General features: G+C 49.2%; 1 protein-coding gene across 1 annotated transcript; it reads right to left on the reverse strand.

The window, feature by feature from the left end:
• Positions 1-3,156: 3,156 nt before the first annotated feature.
• LOC101563929 (keratin, type I cytoskeletal 28) lies at positions 3,157-12,390 on the reverse strand. The gene is given in 9 exon segments (XM_004648932.3): positions 3,157-3,305; positions 3,572-3,627; positions 4,600-4,817; positions 6,169-6,294; positions 6,446-6,607; positions 10,581-10,737; positions 11,191-11,273; positions 12,192-12,339; positions 12,341-12,390. Coding segments are annotated over 9 exon segments (1,134 nt in total). The 5' UTR covers positions 12,376-12,390.
• Between the last annotated feature and the right edge of the window lie 3,494 nt (positions 12,391-15,884).

Genomic DNA, 15,884 nt, shown 5'->3' on the forward strand with positions numbered 1-15,884 from the left:
GCAAAGTGTCGTGATGGTGTGATGGTTTCAGTTCTTTTCGAAAAATACCCAGGAGGAGAATAGCTGGGTTGAATGGGACCTCCAATCCTAGCTTTTCTGAGAAGTCTCCACACGGATTTCCATAGCGGCTGCACCAGTCTGCACGCCCAGCAACAGTGGAGAGAGGCTCCTTTTCCCCACAGCCCCTCCAGCATTTGTTATTGGCTGGCTTCGTGATGACAGCCATTCTTTCTGGGGTGAGATGGAACCTCAGTGTTGTTCTAATTTACATTTATCTAATGACCGATGATGCCAAACATTTTTCATATATTTATTTGCTGTATTTCAAAGAATCAACAACTGGGACCTCATCTTTTTGAAAAGTTTCTGCATGTTAAAAGAAATCACCAACAGAGTAAAAAGAAAAGCCAGGAATTGGGAAAAAATTTTAGCTGACTGTCACGCAGCCAGAGGGCTTCTAAGTAGAACATATAAACACTTAAAAAAATATATCAGCCCCCCCAGATTCAAAGACCCAATCCAAAACTGGGCATCTGAGATGAATATACGCTTTTCAGATGAAGAAATACAAATGACAGTGGCTTTCCGAAGTAGAACTGTTAGGGACCCGGAAGGGGACTGGTGGGGGCGGTAGGGAAAGCCAGAGAGGCTGCACATGGTCAGTGCATGACATATGCCTGCAGGGAAGTGTTCCCACAAACCCGTTACTCTGTATGATTAGTTTTGTTAATAAAATAAATTTTTTAAAAAAGACAGCGTGCTGTGAACGGGGCTGGCTCTGTGGGCATGACGCTGGGGCAGCGGCACAGGTCTCCTGCTGGGAAGAGCCACACACGTGGTTGACTGTTCTGCTGCCAAACTGCAAGTGTTGGTGTCGTGTCTTCGAACCTGCGTCTCAGAAGCGAGTTCCAGGGCCGCGGAGGGTGGCCCGAGCGCCCGGCGCCCGCCCGAGGGGTCCGTCTCCCGCGCTGGCGCGGCTGTCTTGCGGCTCGTGTCGTGGCTTGCGCGGTGCCCAGGGGGCCGTGCCCTGCAGCGCGATGCCCGGGCTCCCGCAGGACTTCCGCTGGGTACGAGTCCGCCCCGAGCCAGCCGTGCCTCCCGTGTGTCAAGCCCGGCAAGTCTGGCTTTCCCTGCAGACTCTCTCCGGAGTCCGAAAGTATTGGCGTTCTGAGCGTCACGCTCGGCCGAGGAGCCGCGCTGTGCGGACGCAGGCCCGGCGTTGCGAGGCAGGCCGGCCGAAAGCAGCCGTGCAGAAACCCAGTGCAATCCACAGTCCTGCCCTTTCCTTTCCAGGAAACCGAAGGCGCGGTGCCTTGGGATGGAACTGCACGGCGCAGTCAAATGCGCAGCATTTCCTCGGTTTCGGTCAGAACAGGATTTGCACGCACGGATGATCTACAGAACGCGAATCGCAGCGACTCCGGGTCACGTGTACAGGTCCAGCGCTCTTGTACTTGAATTTAAAATAGCCGTGAGCCAGTATAAAAGGAGGGGGAAGATGTAGGTGACAATTTAACCTTTTAATTTTTCCTTTCCTTAGCATGATATTCAATAGCAAAAGCCCCCCTCACCCAAACAAAACCAAAAAACTCCAAAAAGAAAGTAAGACAAAGCAAGGGCAAGTTGAGAGAGCGCTTGTAGGACAGGAGACACGACGCTGTGATGCTTAAAATGACCTTCCCCCTGGTCTTTGAGCAAGAGCCCCCACATTTTCATTTTGCCCCGAGTCCTGCAAATCAAATAGCTGGTCCTGGGCTCCGCAAAGCTGGGGAGTTACTTCCTTGCAAATTTCTATCATTTGCTTCCTTGCATGACTGTTTTTTATGTATTTATTTATTCTCGAGGAACCGGGGATTGAACTCAGGCCCTTGCGCTGGCCAGGGAAGCGCTTATCTTGCATGACTTTTGGCAGAAGATTTTGTAAATCATCTACCATTTGTTTCACCAGTTCTTTGCACGTGGTGTGACGAATCATTCTGCTCTCCAAGGATTTTTATTTACTAAAATGAGGTCACACGCTAGTGAAATGAGCGGGCTGCTTTCCTGGGGTGGAAACATCCAGCAGCTAAAATGTTCATCCGCCCCAGGAAAGCGAGTGCTGTAGCGCAGGCGTCGGCGGAGTAAACGTCACCGGCCGAGTGGTTTCGTACAACCCAGGGCCAAGAGTGTTTCTACATTTTTTAGGTGGTCGAAGAAAAAAAAAAAAATCAAAAGACTATTTCATGGCAAACAAAAATTGCAACTCAAATTTCAGAGTCCCTAAAGAAAGTTTTATTGTTGCGCTTGTTGGTCTCCCGTTGCGCGCAGCTGCTTGCTGTTACAGTGATTATGTGACTTACGGCGGGTGTGCGCATACATAGCCTGAACTATTTGCTCTCCGGAATTTTACAGAAAAGGCTTCCAAACTCCACTCTAGAAAAAAGGCATTGATAGGAGGCTCATGGGGTTAAGCGCGGCTCGGCGCAGGCTTTTCCTGCTCAGGTGAGCAATGGCAGCCTAGGAGGCTCTCAGACGCCCGCGGAGTTTGAGCCGCTCTGCGTAAAATGCGAGGCGTGCGCCGCCTAGCGGTGGAGCCCTTTTCCTGCCCACAGGGGCTTCGCTCCTACAAACAGTAATTCTTATTTGGAACCAGCAACAGAAACGTCCCACGGTGCTGGGGACAAAATTATTTTCAGTTTCTTTCCTTCTCAGGACATGCTTGCGGCACACAGTAATTACACCCGCCGGGAGGAATCGCTACACACCGCCGAGCTCTTAATGGTCCTTATTTCTCCCGGTTCCCTCCAGCCCTGCAGACCACAGCCGGCTCCCAGGCCGGCCTGCGCAGGCACGTGGGACCCAAACGCGACGCCCAGCGAGGGCTTCACATTTCGACGTCCCCGTGTGTTGGGCTTGCCTACACTATTTAAAACTAGAATGACAGTATCTCGCCAAGGAAAAGGCAAATCACAAGGAATCGTTGACCAGACCTCAGTGAGCAGAAGCGTGTATTTATCAACTTTTAAAAATTTATTTGGAAACAAACACCCAGCATCTCAGAGAAGTTATGCTGGCTCAGAAATTTATCTTCAGACGTAGGAAGTGTTTCTATTCGGATATGTACGATGATCCAGGGTGCTGGGTCCTCCCTAAATCCCTCTTCTCCCTGACAGGCAGCTAGAAGGGGGGCCTCTGCCTCTGGCCTGTCTTGCTGTTGGGCAGTTTCAGCGTCTTTTCCTCGATGGAGTGAACCCTGGCCGAGAGGACTTTGCCATTTTGATCCAGCTCTTCAACCACCGTCTTTACCAGTGTGGTTTTGGATAAATCTAGAAGACATATGAACATATCTATGCAAAGAGATGAAGTGGTAAAGAATCCCACAGCTGGTTATTAATATACCAGGCATGATTGTGGGGGAGGGAGGAAGTATAGATTTATAACAACAATTTGGAATAACTGGATAAAACCCAAAACATACTTTCAGCTCAGAGCGCTTGAATTAAAATCACAGAAGGACAGGCCATCATCGTATATGATGGCCGTGATTGTGACAGTGTTTTCTGTGACAGAAACAGCAGCTGGATTTTATTACCTTTAGATGAACTTCCTGGGCTTCCCAATCCAACGCCTTTTAATTTGGAGCATGACCTGCACAGAACAGAACGCTCATCTTTTACATCTGTATTCTATCGCTCCAAAAATATCCATTAAGTTGATGAGCTACATGACCTTTGTGTGCCAACAACAGAGCTTATTTTGTTATGGGGAAAAATATTAAGAGTTTTAAGATTTTTGCAGAAGCTGGGAATGATGAGGTGCTATCTAAAGAGAAGACATGGAAAAAAAATCATTCTTATTTGATTGTTTTAAACCCAAGAATTTAAAACTTAAGAAATGTATATATCTGACGGTATTTTTTTCTTGGCCCCCTCAGGATGCCTGAAGGGCAGGTCTGGTAAGGCATGAGGATCGGGGGATTGAACCACAGAATTCTGAGCCTGACTGCCTTGCTTAAGCAGGCACTTAAACAACTGAGCTAATGGGCAGGAGAAATGTATATATCTGATATTTAAGATCGACATAAAACTCAAGGGCTGGAGGGCTAGCCCAGCAGACTAAGTGCCTGCTTAGCAAGTGCAGGGACCTGGGCTCGATCCCCAGCACCACACGCTGCGCTGGCCTGCCCCTGGGCACACTGAGCTGGTGACCGAGTACTGGTGTGGTGGCACATGCCTGTAGCCCTAGCACTGGGGAGGCTGAAAACAGGAGGGTCACTCTGAGTCTCATCTGCATAGTGGGATCCTGTATCAAATGCATAAAATTAAAAAACAAAACAAAATCCCTTAAGCTCACACATGCTGGGGCTGGCTCAGAGGACGTTTATTTCAGGGCGGCAGTGATGTTTGGAATCAGCTGAAAGGATAAAGCCTGGGAGTGGCCCCAAGAGAACCGGGATGTCGCAGTGACTGACAGAGACAGTGCATGGGTTCTGCGTAGGGGTCCCTGAGGCATCCTGTGACGTATGAAGCGGTGACCCCAGAGGTCAGAGTGGGAAGAAAAGAAGTCATGGAGGTGTGGGGGAGGGGATGGCGACAGCGGGGCTCCTCTGGCTCCACTCACCCGTCGTCTCCGTCGATGAGGCGGCAGTAGGTCTCGATCTCCTTCTCCAGGTGCACCTTGAGGTCCAGCAGCTGCCCGTACTCCAGCTTCTGGCCTTCGGTCTCCGTCCGCACCTGGTGCAGCTGCTCCTCCAGGGCCCCGACCTGCGCCTGGATCTGGGCCAGCTGCGAGCAGTAGCTGCCCTCGGTCTCGCTCAGCGAGCACTCCAGGGAGTGTTTCTGAGGACGGCAAAGGTGCAGCATGAGGCGGGGTCCACCTGAGCACTTCGGGGGCCAGGGTTTCTCAGCGAATGGCAGCGCCACTGCTCCCCGGGCAAGTTTTGGAGATGGATGGGGTTTGACACAGTAAAAGGGGCTGTAGGGGCTAGCACTGCCTAGGTGGTGGTCAGGCTGCCGGACGACCTGCCAGGGGACAAGTGACCCTTTGTCCTCAAGAGCTTTCAAGGTCCCAGGGGCAGTCATCACATTTCAGTAACAGTTCCAACGAGAGGGGAACACAGTAAGAATCAATATGCAAAAACATTTTTAAGCCGGGGAGATGGCTCAGTAGGATAAGCGCTTCCCTGGCAAGCGCAAGGACCTGAGTTCAATCCCCGGTTCCGAAAAAAAAAAAAAAAACAAAAAACAAAAAACAAAAAACAAAAACATTTTTAAATTGCCTGTTTACTTCTGGGTTGCCCGCTGTGCTTCAGTCCCACCCGGCTGGGCCCTCTGTGTTTGCGTGCGCAATGAAATCGGACACACGCGTGCAAAGGACTGGTTTTCGCACCGCTCTCAGAATAGCCTCCTCTTCCGCAGTCCGCGATTTGTCTGGGCACGAGGTCCCTGCTCCAGTGAAAGCTACTCCCTCCCCGCTTGTCGTGTCTGAATAAATCCGCCCAGCCCCTACTTCCCCCGATGTTAGCAATCATCAGCATAGCCAGCCCTGTCCTCTGCACTTCCACTTCACGCTCCTTTTGGCCAGAGCAGCTCCTGACCCTACATCAACACAAAGGAGACATGTATCGAAAGAAGACTCGAGACTCCCCCACGTTTCTAGGGTGTCTGGGCCTAAGTGTTCACATAGTAAAAGAAATTATTTGCAAACACTTTCCCTTTTTAAAAGCTGCAGTGGTGACATCCTATTTTTAAAATATTTTTTTGTGTTGCTAAATATAGTCTGTACTGATTTCATTCTAGAATTGCAGAGAGGCAGTTAGGAGAGAGCCACCATCCTTGGCGGACACTGGGTCCTAGAGTTGGTGAGGGCCAGACCAGACGACCAAGGCTGACCACGTAGGATTCTGGCCTTGGCTGAGCCTTGCATCAGGTGAGGGTGCTTGGTGTTTAAGGGGACGGGACCCAGCGCTGGGCGCCGCACAGCTGTGATTTCTCTGACCGTAGGCCTTCGCGCAAGTGCACATGGCATCAGCGGCTCTGCGCCCGCCCGCTCTCTTCTCTCAGAGCACCTTCCCGCCTCCACAAAGCCTGCCTTTCTGCTAAGCGTGTGCAGCAAAGTTGGACTACGGGGAAGATAGGAAAACATCTCCTGAGCCTTTCGGAATCAGGATGTGGGCTGCTGTCACCCTACCGTGGCCAGGAGGGACCTCAGCTCGATCTCCTGCGTCTGCAGTGTGCGCTTCAGCTCTGTCACTTGGGTCCTGGCCCGCATGGCCTCGCCCGCATCTTGGGACATCTGCTGCTGCAGCAAGGCACTCTGCAAGGTGCAGGTGGAGTCAGGCATGCGTACTTCCCCAGCACCTGGGCAGCACTTGGGCAGCACCTGGGTGACGCCGGGCCAGCACCTGGGCAGCACCTGGGGACACCTGGCAGGTGAGCACGCCCTGCCCCATCCCCCATGGCTTTACCTTCGCACTGAACCAGGCCTCCGCGTCCCTGCGGTTCTGCTCCGCCAGCGCCTCGTACTCGGCCCGCATGTTGCTCAGCAGCACCGTGAGGTCCACGCTGGGGGCCGCGTTCATCTCCACGTTCACGTTGCCCCCAGCTGCGCACTGCAGAGTCTTCATTTCCTGCAGGGGATGCGCAGAGCGTGACCTGGGGACCTCGGTGACATCCACACGCAGTCTGCACTTTCCGAGGTGTTGGTTTATCTTTCAAAGTTGTGAATAACATGTGCTCCCTGGCTTTTAGAGTTGACTCACCCACATGTGTAAATACCGTATCGTCTCCCTCGCATGAGAACTCAAAAGAAGAGTTACAAATAGAAAAGTGTAACACAATTAAAAGGAAAGCGAGAACTTGAGGATTGGACAATGAGGAGAGGGCAAGGAGAAGAGCCAGGAAACATGACGGGAGCAAAGCCATGCATTTGTATGCACGAGATGGGTGGGGCAGTGACCCTCGGGGACATCAGCAGGTTTCTGAAACTAGCAGTTAACTGGCAGGATTGTCACCCTGACTAACTACATATGCTGCTCCCTGTGAACCAAGCAGCTGCACTGAAGACAGCAATGTGCTGCAACAGAAGGGTCACACTTGGAATGCCTGTCATTCTGGTCTTCTACATACGTACTTCTTGTCATGGCATACCAGTTATTACCATACTGTCTCTCAAGTAAAAGTTTTTTTTAAAGGGTAATAAATAAAAAAAGCACAAGAAAAAAAAATGTCACAGGACTGTTCTGCTACAATGCTGTAGTTAGATTTCTAAATTTCTGTGTAAAAATATGTGTTTATTCCTAGTTTAAAAATTTTTTTTTCTTCCTATTCTGTAGGGACTTGAAGTTCAACATATCAATACTGGATGGAAAATACCTGTTCCATGTTATGCCCAAGATGTTTGATATTTAGACAGATAGTTAGGGTAAACCGAACTGCATATGTTGCAGGGTAATAATAAGCTTCTCTTCTGGAGGGTTAACAACCTAAGTTTGCAGATCAAAAATTGGAGAAACGGAAGGGCTGCAAGGTCAGCCAACATTTTGGCCCTAGCCTTCAAGGTCAGTGAAGATTCGGGACATAGGAGAACCTGGACTGTAACATCATGTAACTCAGTTGTGCCCCAAATTTTCTGATCAAGGAGATTATGGAGCCACAGAGCAATGTGATTGATGATGTACAGTGTGCCTAAGGTGAGTCACATGGAGGGAAAACATTCTCTCAGGCTTTTACAGAGAGCAAATTGGTCAAGCAATGGCCATGATTCATCCACATGGCTGACACCGACAAAGGATCTACAAAGTGTGGTACAGGGTTACAGGATAAATCCTGAGGATACTTGACTGACCTTATCAGATACAAAAGATACATTTCTTGTTACATAGGTCTTGCTTTCTCTTGGTCTCAACCATCCAGTAGAAAAGTATAAAAATGAGGTATATAAAGTAAAGCCATATTAATATGCTGAGCTGTGAAAGGCTCAAGTCAACAACTTCTGTGGATAACCCACTACTACTGTGGGGTGCTAGACTGTGCTGGATTGTTTTGCTGAATTCATGCACCTATAGTATTTAGATGCCAATGGAATATCCATTTCTGACAGGACTAAACAAAAAAAGGGGATACAAAGGAAGAATCCTGTTGTATTTGTATATACAGAATAGTTAGGATAGATATACAGTTATTTTCGCTTAATTCAACAAGAAGAAAGATTTGTACTAATAGTATTTGGACAGGATATCCTGTCTGCTTCTTGTACTATGGATAACCACTAAGAAGATAGCAATGTACAATGTATTAATTATTGAAACTATTCTATTAATCAGCTTTGAAAAAAAATAGAATTGACTCATGGACCCACACGTCACCCATCACCCATCAATTAGCTAGTTCTTCCTTTAAAAGACCCCAGCCACCTCCCCCACTACAAACAGTCACAGTGTCCCAAGCCTATGTTCTCATTGCTTTCTGGCTACGAAGACCAGAGTGCTGTTCTATACAGAATGGCTTATTAAATGTCACTTTGGAGAGGACAGAGAAGGAAACAGAATGTGTCAGGGCCAGCAGCAGGATTTGAATGAGCAAAACACTGTGGCGAGACACTTCCCACACTCCTGCCCTGTGCTGATTCATCTCCTTGAGGTCGGTGTGGCTTACACATGGGGAAACTGAGGCACAGGCGTGTGAAGAGGATCCCTGAGTTCTTAGTGTGACTGGATAGTGCAGGATTGAGCTCACAGCCTCTGTTCCCTCCCGAGGCTCTGTTCTTCCCACCTGTGCTCTGTAACCTCTCTGGGTGAGGCTTCATCTGGGTCAGATTGGTAATCTGCCCCACCTGGTTAGAAAATGGATTTCTTGGCAAATAAACAAACCAAGGTCCTGAACTTGGTTCCTTGGGTCACCAGCCTTTGTGTTCTAACTGCTACAGGAGGACTGACATCTCTGCTTTCTTCAACCTCCTTTTGTGGCCCTAAATTGATGACCTTCTTCAGTGTCCAAAGCGCAAAGATGTACATTGCCCAAGAACCACACCTCTTCTTCCACACTTTGTGATTTTGTGTAGGAGGCCAGGTGTAGACAAGTGCTTGTTGCTGCCCATGTTTTGAGATCAGCTGGCTCGAAGTTATCCTAGGGACTGGGTACAGGGTGTGGGGTGCTGGGGTACTTTGCAGGAACGCTGAGGCATGCCTGGCCTTTTGCTCTTAGTCTCAGTGCTGTCCTTTTGCAGCTGGTATCTTCCTTCCTTTCTCCCTTCTTCCCTTCCTTCCTCCCTCCTGCCTTCCCTTCCTCCCTCTCTTCCTTCCATACTGGGGGTTGAACACAGGGCTTTTGAACTGAGCTATCTCCTAGTCTTTATTATTTTTAATTCTGAGACAAAGTGTCACTGAGTCACTACGTTCTCCAGGTTGGGCTGGAACTCATGATCCTCCTGCCTCAGCCTCCAGAGTGCCCGGGATTTTCTGTAGTGTGTGGCCTGCCTTTGCTGTCCTGCTGATCTTCTCTGGTGGTCTAACTCCTCAGTACTCTGTTCTGCATCCCTGCCCTCTCCTCCCTTCTTTTTCTTCTCTAATTTTCCCATTTCTTTTTCTCTTAGTGTCCTTATTGGGAACAACTGGATTTGGTGCTGCTGCCATTTTTATTATTACTATTTTTAAAAATTTTATTTATTGATATAGGGTCTTATTACACAGCTCAGCCTCATGGCGATCCTCCTGTCTCAGCTTCACCAGTGCTGGGATTCCAGGCATATGCCATCATGCCTGGTTTTGGGCCGGCATGGTATGCCCAGGTTTCTGGGACTAGCAGGGCATGGGATACTGGGGATCAAATTTGAGTCTTCGCACTTGCCAGGCAGGCAATCAGATCGCCGAGCTATCTCCCCAGTTGCCAGGCAGGCAATCAGATCACCGAGCTATCTCCCCAGTTGCCAGGCAGGCAATCAGATCGCCGAGCTATCTCCCCAGCCCTTTGCTGCCATTTTTAAACCAATAGTTCCCCCTCCACCCCTTAGGGTGTTCTTTGGAAATTTCCACCCATTGTTTTGGGACTTTTACAAATACATTTAGATAGACCTATCAGTCACCTGCCTATCACCTATCTTTCCATCTACTATTCTGTCTGTCTTTCTGTCTATCCATCTATTTATCCATTTAGGAACAGATATTTGGGGGTGCAGTAAAGCTTTCTATGAAGTGTCACATACTGGGTTGTAATTGTGCAGTGTTCCACGCTAAGCTAAACCCAGGCTCGCAGAGTAGGGGAAGGTACTGTGCTTTCTCGGTTGGAAAGGTCTTTTGTGAGTGCTCTGACCTCAAGGTGGGCTTATATGGATGAAATAGACATGATCTAGCAGTTGTGTTCATGCAGGACATAGATGGTATTTTCAAGTGGCTAAAAAATGGAAGGATATAGATCAAATTGTTGCCATTTACCACCTTGGAACATGGGACCAGAAAGCAGATGGAGAGAAAGGGAATTCTTTCTGTCCATCCCTCGGCATGCGTGAGTCACCGAGCACGAGTCGCTACTGTACTTTACGCCCTCCCTGCAGGTGCAGTGTGCTGAACTCCTGCGTCTCTGTGACAGCAAATGCAGCTCTCCTACCTCTTCGTGGTTCCTCCTGAGGTAGGTCACCTCCTCGCTCAGGGACTCGTGCTGCAGCTCCTGGCCCGTCCTGCACAGTGCCAGCTCCTCCAGGACACGCTGCAGCCCATTGATGTCAGCCTCTACGTTTTGGTGCAAGGTGAGCTCATTTTCATACCTCGGGGGAGCACACAATGAATTTCAGCGTGAGGTAGCCTCCTTCAAAAGTGGGCAAAGAAAATCTCAGTGGGTTTAAACTGAAGGCCAGAAATGGAACTGCACTAAATAACCATACAGAGAACCACCTCCCCCACCTTTTCTCCAAGTTCTGCTCAGGATAATCCACAATTATTTAATCACAGAAATTGCAACAACACATCCCAGGGAAATAAAACTATACCACTTCTTGGTCTGCTTTGCCCTGGCACTGCATGGACAGGCAGAAGGAAGGGTAGCTGTTATTTGTTCTAAACTGTAGTAAGTATACATCAAGTATAAGCCCAATCGATTACAGTATTATGACATAAATCCTTCGCTTCCTTTCCTCTTTGAAATGGTAGTTTATTCTTGGGATGAAATCAGAAGTCTGCTTCGCTAGTTTTCTGGAGCATAATTATTTCCCTTCACCTACTTGAGCCGGAAGTCATCAGCGGCTAGTCTGGCGTTATCGATCTGCAGAATGACATTGGCGTTAGCAGCAGTTGACAAGATAATCTGGAAAACCCGGGGAGAGAGCACAACAAGTAAGTTTTCTGCTATTACCTAGTCTTTCAGGAAATGAAAATGTGAGTGCTCTATGAAAAACTCCAAATAGCTCAGCAGATTACAGCGCCTGCAAGCAGGTGCAGCGGCCAGGGGTCTGATCCCCAGGCCTGCCCTGCCGGCCCGCCCCTGGGGCGCGCTGAGATGGCTGTTGAGACTGGGCATGGTGGTGCTCTCCTGTAATCTTAACGCTTGGGAGGCTGTAAACAGGCAGATCACTACGAGTCTAATCTAGTAATGAGACCCTGAACCCCCTGTAGACCCTTCCCTAAAATAATAAATAAATAAATGGCTTTAGAGCCAGGGGAGGTGGCTTACAGCTGTAATCCCAGCACTTGAGAAGCTGAGGCAGGAGGATTGCCCTAAGTTTGAGGTCAGCCTGGGCTCCATAGTGAGCTCTAGGCTAGCCTGGGATGCATAGTAGACCCCGTCTCAACTCCTCCAGAAAGTTTTATTTATTCTTAACTTTTTTTATTTATGTATTTGGTCTCAAAATACATAAATAAATACTTAACTTTTTTTATTTATGTATTTGGACCGAGTCTCAAAACAGCTCAGGGGCAGGGCCAGTGAGGCATGTGGGACCGGGGATGGAACCCTGGTCCCTGCGCTTGCCAAAGCAGGCGCTTACTCTGCTGAGCTATCTCGCCGGCCCAATAGTTTCTCACCTATTATCATATTTCAAAATAAATAATTGAATGAACAGCATGTTCGCTACAATAAGCCAAGAATCCAAGTGTCTGTTTTGAGTGATGGGAAGAGTTGTTTAGTCGGGTGCATCATGAGAACAGGCCACAGAGGCAGCCACGAAGCGTCTCCCGCTGTGGCCCTAGCCCTTTCCCGCTCGGTCCCCAGTCTGTGCTTGCTCACCTTCGCCCTGAGGTCCTCGATGGTCAGGTGATAGTCGCTGTAGTCGCCGTCCAGTCCGCAGCTCGATCCAGGGGGGCCGTATCTGTCACGCCAGGACTCGATTTTCCTCTCCAGGCCCACGTTGGCGGCCTGCAGCGCGCGCGCTGTGCAGGTAGGCGGCCAGGCGGTCGTTGAGGCTCTGCATGGCCGCCTTCTCGTTGCCCGGCAGCAGGCCGCCCTCGCTTCCCGCGGAGCCCACGGCACGGGCCCGGCCGCCTGCCAAGGCGCAGCGAAGCCCGCTTGCAAGGGCGGCGTTTCCGGAGAGCAAGCCCGGGAGCCTCGGTGCACCGGAGAGCCGGAGAGGCATGGGGACGCCAGAAACGCTGGGGGCAGGCGGAGGGAGCCTCGGAGGGGCAGGGCCCGCAGGGAGGGCTCGCGGAGCTTTTATACGCCGCTGAGGGGGCGTCTCGTGGTGGCTTAGAGGTGCCGGAATAAAAAAAATGGGCATCGTTTAGATTAGCATGAATTACATTTAATTGGGTGATTTAAAAAATAATGAATGTCTAACATCCCTGGGTATTGCTTCGGGGTGTTTGTTATCTTACATAAAGCAGGGCTTGCTCGATGTTAAGCGCATTAATTCAACTTCTAATTTTGAGTGAGTAATCCTGGACTTTCATCTGGACCCTACGAGCACACCATCATTATCTGGCGAGGGTATTATCAAGTGGTAAAGGGTAAGGGGTAAGGGGTAAGGCTGTGGTAGGGCACCATTGGCTGCAGCAGGGTCCCAGTTACTGCTGAGTTACGCGAGAGGCAACTAACCACAGAAACAGACATTTTTATTCCATGAAAGCAAAAAAAAAAAGTGTTATTAATATATATATATATATATATATATATTTTTTTTTTTTCCTGGTAACGTCTCTGTTCTTACCACAATCACATCTACTACTTATTATGTTGGACAATGACACAGATATTGCTGTAATCTCACCTAAAATGCCTAGCTGCTATGCCTGGTGCTGTGTATTAAGCACAAAAAATGAAAAAAGAAAGATCTGGTGCTAAAGAAATATAGAGGTGTAAAGGTATGATCAACCTCTTTAAGAAATCTATTTTTTGATCTAGCCGGGCCTGGCCGTATGGTAGTCTAAGCGAACAGTACGAAGTGAGAAGCAGAGAATGTAACCAGGTGGAAGTGAAACAGGAAGCCCAATGACGGGCTAGACAGACAGCCCGGGAGGGAAGGACAGGACGAAGAGAAGAGAAGAGGGACTCGAGAGGACCTGGGCGGTGATGGATACCAGTGAGCAAGGACCAGTGGTGACGACCGATTGGTAATTGACCTCAGAGGCTGCTAGTTTATCATGATAACTGGGGTGCGGGCAGCTTAGTTTTGGACCAGCTGGGTTTGGGAGCTGGAGGGTTGGCCCAGGTGAAAGTGACTCTGGCAGGAGTGGGTGTGGAGGAGGCACACACTGGGAAAATGTCAGCCAAACTGAGTAAAGGGACTGACTGTCAAGGAGAAGCAAGGGCGCAGCTGTCCTTTACAGTGACATCCAGCTGAGAATGGGAGGTGATGCTGGTGCAGTAAGAGAGGATGGGGGTGGGACTGACACAGGTTCAGGAATTTTAAGATAAATTCAAAAGGAAGAAAAAGTTTCTGGTACTTGTGAGAGACAACTGAAGCAATCGTCCTCTATTCACAGAGAAGGAAAAGTGACAGAGGAGAAAGCCAAGCTGATCATTGGGCATCTTCCCAGGGCCACGATCTGGGCAAGACTGTGAGCAAGAAGTTGACCAAGGCAAACGATGTCCCTGGCCAGGCTTAGCAAGGGCCCTTGGCCACACCACAGGGTGGCAGAGGAAGGGACCAGGAAATGAGTGCATCAGCAGGGGCCAGTGCAGGTTGGCCTGGGCTTAACACAGCCCACTCTTTCACCAGCCAGCCAGGGTCCCGCAAGCAAAAACTACGTTAACCCTTTGCAAGGGGAGCATACCTGTGAAGTAGCCATCTCCCACGAGGCCCACCTCCTCAAGTAATATTACTCCTACTACTTCCTATCATTATTATTCATTTGAATTATTTATTTTGAAATAACAATTAGGCCACTAATTGGTGCAGCACGCCTACATTTTCCTATTTAAATGTTTCCAAAGGAACATTTTACAAGAGGAAAATAAAAATATATTTATATTTGAAAATTGCTAAGAGAGTAGATTTTAAGTGTCCACACCAGAAAAAAAAAAGGTTGTATGGTTTGTGCGAAGCAGCATACACAGATTTGACGAAATTATGCTCTATACCACAGACATACACAAGTTTTGTCGAGAAGAGCTGTCCCCCATACTTGTCCTCTGCTCTGTTTCCACCAGGGGGCAGTCCTCGCCTTCAAATGGAAGAAGCTCAGGGTTGAATCTTAGCCTGGGCCCTGTGTAAGCTCACCTGGAAGTTGCTTAAACTCCTGAGAAAAAGCAAGCCCAGAATTTATTTTTTTGTGGGTTCAGAGCAAAAGGCATATAAAGGCAAGGTTGCCTTTCGTTGACAGGGCGTTGGAAGATTCCACGGGGTTTCCTCATTTGGACCTTTGAAGAGCGAGGCTTCCCCCTCTCCCTTTAAAGATAAAGAAATGGAGGAAAAGAGGTTCAAGGATACCAACGTAAACCAGGGAATTAAGCCCAGACTGGGCCTTGTGACTCAGTGTGGTGGCTCTTTTAATAATGCAAATTCCTCACGGATGCAATGCATAAACACCTTTCTTATGAAATGCTTCTCAGAAGTTCAAGTTAATAGAATCAAAACATTAGTTCCAGATATGCGGTTCATCAAATGTCACTATGCATTCAAGGAACATCTAATGAGCACCTACTGTATGCCAGTCACTGCTGGTAGCAAGGGACAGAGAAGGACGAGGCAGATGCCTTCTCGAGTCATGGGGACTTTCTGCTTAGTGGGGAGATGGACCCTCAGTAGATAACTGTGACATTATAAATTGCTTTGAAAATTAGGGAAGAAAAGGACATGGAACTGTTAGGGGAGGTCGCAGTCTAGGTTGGGTGGTCCTTTTGGAGACGCGACATTAAGCAAACCCTAGAAAGATGAGAAAGTAATTGCTCAGGCGAAGGAGCAGAGGGTCACTCTGGGAGGCAAATGATTCCATCTGGAAGGAGGAGGCGGGTTCATCGCGTATCATATCGACTGCAATGTACTCAGCCTGGGGAGCTGACCGGGAAAACGAGGCTCGGTTCAGGTCAGAATTGCAGAGATCCGAGAGCGTAGCCCTGGCGTCTGCATGGCTGTGGGGAGGGCTTCATGCTGAGGCTCCTGGGGAGGCCCAGGGGTAGACCCCACAGCGAGACGCGAGGCCAGGGGAGGTGGTGTGCTGCGATTGCAACCACTGTGGGGAACTAACTGGGGTCCCTGCCCAAGGCCCTGTCCCTGGGGACCTCACCAACTCCCTCTGGGTCCCCTCACTTTCCCCATGGCCACCCTGGGGACCAGGATTCCCACACGCAAACCTCACCTTCCATCCACGTCATGGCTGGAGGGAGCAGCACAGGGCCTGCCAGGGGCTGAAGAGGCCTGGCCATTGGGGCTGCCTGGGAAGGGATCAACTGGGGCACCTGAGGGATTTTGACTTTTGTCCTATGCAGAAAGAAGAGCCACCAAGAGATCCAAAGAGAAGATTGATGTTAATTTAATTTAATTTA

Source organism: Octodon degus, unplaced genomic scaffold (genome assembly GCF_000260255.1).
Source record: "Octodon degus isolate 3935 unplaced genomic scaffold, OctDeg1.0 scaffold00056, whole genome shotgun sequence".
Classification (NCBI taxonomy): Eukaryota; Metazoa; Chordata; class Mammalia; order Rodentia; family Octodontidae; genus Octodon; species Octodon degus.